Source organism: Camelus dromedarius, chromosome 17 (genome assembly GCF_036321535.1).
Source record: "Camelus dromedarius isolate mCamDro1 chromosome 17, mCamDro1.pat, whole genome shotgun sequence".
NCBI classification, from domain to species: domain Eukaryota; kingdom Metazoa; phylum Chordata; class Mammalia; order Artiodactyla; family Camelidae; genus Camelus; species Camelus dromedarius.
Genome location: NC_087452.1, coordinates 35,862,352 through 35,867,638, shown reverse-complemented (window position 1 = coordinate 35,867,638; position 5,287 = coordinate 35,862,352). Strand labels below are relative to the sequence as shown.

Genomic DNA, 5,287 nt, shown 5'->3' with positions numbered 1-5,287 from the left:
ATATCAAACGCCTTGAGAGACCCATACGTGGGGTTTAGGTTTTCCTGATTAAAGCAATACTTTCCATCATTCCTCCAATCTGGAATTACTATCCCGATAGAACAATTGGTTTGCTTTATTTTTTTCTTTAAAAGAGTAAATCGGATAAGTTTAACCCCAACTAATGATAGAGACATTAGGGCTAATTAACCACAGTTTTACAAGACCCAGCTTTTTCTCTCTTTGTTTGGTGGCTTCACCACCTCTCACCTCCACCCCAGTGTTTAAGCATTGTAATGCGCACGGGTCTCCGCCTCCCCGCCCACCAGAGGGCTGTCCCCGCTGCCGCCGCCACCCTCCACCCCCGGGTCTGTGGCTGAAGAAGGAGAATCTCCCTAAAGGCTAAAGTCAACGCGTTTAGTAGGACCGACCTGTGTGAGGAACTCCCCAGTTTCCTGAGACATCCTGGCTCCTGCTTCTTCTAAGACCTTCTGCGGAAGACATATTTCTCATCTGCGATATTTTTCTTTTTAAATTCCCACTTTCACTTCAGGAAATTAATGTTTTCTTTTGGGTGTTTTGGCAATGACTGAATTAAAGCTAGGCTAATACTTTTTCCTTCTAAATTGTCAGGAGCTATGGACCGAAGGAAGATGGAGCACTTCTCTTCCAGGTATGAACTGATCTTAAGTGTGAATTTTGGATTACTAGAGTTTGCCAGCTTAGGAAATAATGTTCTACACCTCTCTGTTGTTTCATTTCACCTTGTTCAAATTTTAAAGAGCTTCCAACAGTGCTGCTGCTCTTCCTGAAAGACCTGAAACTTCACACTAAAAAGTTACATCCACCTTTGCCATTGGCTTTTAAAACTTTCCATCAGGTAACTGGCTCTGTCTATGAAATGATTACTGTTTCCTACACTTTTGTGCAAAAAGGTTAGTATTACAATGAAATTTAAAAATCTGCTTCTGAGGAGGCCAAAGATATAGACAGGTTTTCAATATTTGGGAACCATTAAAAATAATGGGAAATTTTTTTAACTTTGAAAATCCTTTAAATGACTGATTTAAATGAAATAGTTTGTAAAATGTGATTCATCAATTACATAGCATGTCATCCAGCCATTTAAAAATTCCTATATGGAAACTATGTGCAGAAGAAAAATATATCTATGTGACATAGAAGATAAAAGATTTATACCTACTTAAAATTATGTGCAGATGAGGACAGAGCCTGAGAAGTAATAATATGTGTTAAGAGGTGGAGATTGGGTGGATTTTATTCTCACCATTTTTCTTTATGTTGTTACATGAATTAATCATCCATTTAAAAAGAAAAAGAAAAATGGTGTTCTGTGACTTCTCCCTTGTGGTCTATGGTCTTGTCCTTGTGATGAGGACACCCAGGTGTTGTTTTGTTTTGCTAATGGAGGCCTGATTTCCTCTTCCTAGTGTGATTTTGATCATGACCTTTTCCAAAGCGTTTGAACTGGGATTAGTTGCTGGTAAGGGATTTTTTTTGTTCTTTTGATCACTAGCTATTTTCACGTAGCCCAAAATACAGATTCCATACATTGACTTTGCCGTTCAGGGCTGGGCCACCGTGAACTTGCCCCTCCGTCCGAGGGAGCCCTGGCCTTCAGAGATGACAGACTTCAGTCCCAGAAGGAGCCTGCAATTCGTCATCGGCTTTCACAGTTCATACCATCCATGGGAATCCAGAAGAGTAAGACCCATGTGTCTTAAATCTGCAATGTGGTATTGCGGTCCTGGTTTTTCCACATTTCCCTAGTATCTTTTTGACACTTTTGCCTATGAGAGTGGGCATCTGATTCTGGAGCTGGGCAGATGGCTGGATTTTTTTTTTTTTCTTTTTTGGGGGAGGGGGTTGGTGGGTGGGGAGGAGGTAGACTGGTTTTGACTATGGAAGTGAGACAAATATTGCGTCCTTCAACCCCCAGGGGTGCAGTTTCCCTCCCCCAACCCACTTCACGCCCACCACTGGACTGTGCGTGAAAAAAAAGATGTCTCTGCTCAAAAGCACAGGTAGCAAAAGGAACACTTAAAAAGCAGTGTCTTATTCTGTGACGTTTACAATGTTTAGACTTCCGGAAACACTTTGGGGAGATTAAGTCCTTACCGCCCTATTAACCTTTGCTTCCTGGAACTCAGCTTTGAAACCCGTCCACCTTCTCAGCCACCTCTTAACGTTTCAGGTAAGGAGCTAAACAGAACCTGCTGTCTAAACGGGGGCACCTGCATGCTGGGGTCCTTTTGTGCCTGCCCTCCCTCCTTCTACGGACGGAACTGTGAGCATGATGCGCGCAAAGAGTAAGCAAGCCATCGGGAGGGGCTGGGGGCGGAGAGGGGAGCGAAAGAGAGGCGGGGATTTAAAATACGTGTGTCCCTTCATCCTCAGGAACTGTGGGTCTGTGCCCCACGACACCTGGCTGCCCAGGAAGTGTTCCATGTGTAAATGCTGGCAGGGCCAGCTGCGCTGCCTTGCTCAGACATTTCTACCTGGTTGCGGTAAGCCGAGGTTTTCCTTTTTCGCCCTTTAGGTTCGTTAACAAGGTCTCTTACCTCTTGGCTTGCTAGAGACTGGCAACCCAAAATCCGCTTGTAAAGGCATCCAGGACTCCAGATGGGATAGTCACCTTGGCATCCTTGCTATTTAAGCCGTTTTGACGGTTTATAGTTTGTTAAATTCTATAGAGGAAAACAAAGAAAGGACTTCGCCTCTTAAACACTGAGAGAGACGCTCTCTGGTGTTCCTTTCTTGGGGCGGGGAGACCCAGACAAGCCCAGGGGGACAGTTCAGTTAGTGACCACCCCACAGCAGGGTTGGGGGCGCCCAGCTCCAATTTATCACCCTTAAATTCCAAGGAGGCTTGACCCTACTTCTCCTTCCTTAGGAATTTCTTCCCTGATCCTAAAAGGCTCCTTTATGGCGCCCCCTGGTGGTTGGTCTCAGAACCCTTTCACCTTAGCTGATTTTCACTATGGGAAAGTGTGACAGGAAGGGCAGGGACATCGAAGAGAACCAGATGGGGGGAGAGTACAGCTCAAGTGAGAGCACATGTTTAACATGCACAGGGTCCTGGGTTCAATCCCCAGTACCTCCTCTAAAAATAAGTAAACCCCATTATCACCCCCCCAAAAAACCTAAATACAAAGAGAACCACAGAAGAGGGTTTGCTTCCCCAACCTGAGCTAGATTCTAGGGTCACACTAGTTCAGAAGCCTCTCCTCGTCCTGATCCTGTAGATGTTAGAAATTGAATATATGTTCAACAAATTGTAAATGAAAGTAAATGTTTCACTGAGTACAAGGTGGGACCCCTGATCCAGTCAGGGACTGGCTTTTCCATTTGCATTGGGTATCAGGCCCAGGACAGGCGATTGGTAAGTGTGGGTGGAATGACTGGATAAGTGGGGACTCTGTTTTCTCCCTGGAACTTGGGACCCAAGATGTGTTCCTCCCTATCATCAGAACCTAACCAAGTTCTGACTCAACGCCTGCAATTGCAGGTGTCACTGGCTGGGGTAGGTTACCAGATGTGAGAGCATGTATCCAGGAAAGAACAAGTTAACAGTAGGCCCCTGGCAACTTTTATTGAACTATTTTTTCAGGGGAGTCTGATTCCATGTAATTGGTACTGTTGATCCCATAAGCACACTGCACTCAGCAAATGTTGGGCCCTAACTGATTCTTGGCTTGTGTAGATGTGCCACTTGTGTAGGCAGCAGGATCAAGTGCCAGAGGGATTTCCTTTAATAACCAAATGTCCCTGCCTTCCAGATGGCCATGTGATGGATGATCAGCTCACAGCTTCTGGGACTCGAAAATTCACACTGTCTGCATGCACTCTTATGCTCCCTGGCATCTGCCTTGCTATACAAAGTTATTATTAATCCACATTTGCATGCAACATGTGTCATGCAAATTTCATGACCGGTAAAGGCTGTCTCTCCAATGTCCTAACAGACAGTCATTTGTTAGTCGCCTTGAAATAGTGAATAGATTTCCATATGGTCTCTAACATTTCCTTAAACTATACACTACTTTCCTCTGTCCTACCCTCTCCAAAAAACTGCTTTAAAAAAAGTCATCTCTTGTGCCCAAGTCTTGCGTTTCTTGATACATCTAACTCTACCAAGGACTTATTATTTTTCTTTAAACTATTGAATTCTATCTTCAGATTATTAAGGGTTACTCCTAATATGGAACTGAGCACAAAGCTTTGAGTAGAGTTCATCAAAATCAATTAAAATAGTATTTTGGAAAGGAAAGGAAAGGAAGCATCTGTAAGGGGAGCAAAGGAGAAGGGAGGGAGCAGATATTAAAGGTGAGAGACAGGATGCTGGAGTAATGCAAGTGTACGGGTGTCCCAAGGAGACTAGCAAAGTGGGAGCAAATAAGAGAAATTTGAGGGAAAAAAAAGGGGGATTACTTGATTGATGATGACTGCAGGTGCACAGAGAAGCAAGTTAAAAATCTAAGTTGAAGGACAAGTTTCTATCATCTATAGGAAGCTATATAAGAAAAGGATAGCTCTGTCTTCAAGGAATTGTAAAGAGAATGAAATTTCCTTGAAAAAAAAATTCTATCTGAATTACCCCCATGAGAGTGCTTAATAAATTATCTTTTCTCCATACTATGCAATTATTTTAATGGTTGTAAAAGAGGAAATGTTCACAGTATACTTAGTTGTAAACCTATACGTTAAATAAATGTTAAATATATAAAGCTATACATTGTAAAGGCTATTTTAAAACCACATTGTGAATATGGTATGCCCAGTAAAACTGGGGAGTATGCTGACCAGTATGTGAACTGTGGTTATTTCTAGGTGGTGGGATTTTTTGCCCCCATGCACTTTTCTGGTTTCTATGGTGAGGGTGTATGACATCTGTTTGCACATGGTACACGATGACTACAATGGGCTTAAAACTGATGGATCTGGAAGAGCTGAGAGCTCAAGCCACTTTTTTTTTTCTGGCTTTGGTGTGTGTGCTTTGCTGGAGGGACAAGATTTGCTTCCATTATTTAAATCCTACTAGATGCACAATTCAGGTTTTTCCAAATTAATGGCCTGTAGATGCAAAATTCCAAATGAGTGGATTTTTTTTTTTCAATGTCCAATGGACAGAAGGTGAAATAGGATAAGTAGGGAAACAGTGAGAGACACCCCCAGAAAGCTCAGAGCCTGAGGGTGGGCCACTCAGGCTGGAGGGCTGTTCTGGTCACTTACTGGCAGTGGGGCCCAGTTTCCCATCTGAACCTGGGCTAGTCTCTACACTACAGTG

At 43.3% G+C, this 5,287-nt stretch overlaps 1 protein-coding gene across 2 annotated transcripts; it reads left to right on the top strand.

The window, feature by feature from the left end:
- The first annotated feature begins 333 nt into the window (after window positions 1-333).
- Window positions 334-4,731, top strand: CRIPTO (cripto, EGF-CFC family member). 2 transcript variants are annotated; one of them, XM_064496138.1, is made up of 7 exons: window positions 334-414; window positions 613-652; window positions 1,431-1,483; window positions 1,570-1,704; window positions 2,195-2,309; window positions 2,398-2,507; window positions 3,780-4,731. In XM_064496138.1, the coding sequence occupies exons 2-7, from the start codon at window positions 618-620 to the stop codon at window positions 3,890-3,892; spliced, it is 561 nt and encodes a 186-aa protein (XP_064352208.1). In that variant the 5' UTR covers window positions 334-414; window positions 613-617; the 3' UTR covers window positions 3,893-4,731. The 2 variants fall into 2 exon arrangements, with proteins under 2 accessions (XP_064352208.1, XP_010995443.1); XM_010997141.3 differs by having other exon boundaries at window positions 335-652.
- Window positions 4,732-5,287: the final 556 nt, after the last annotated feature.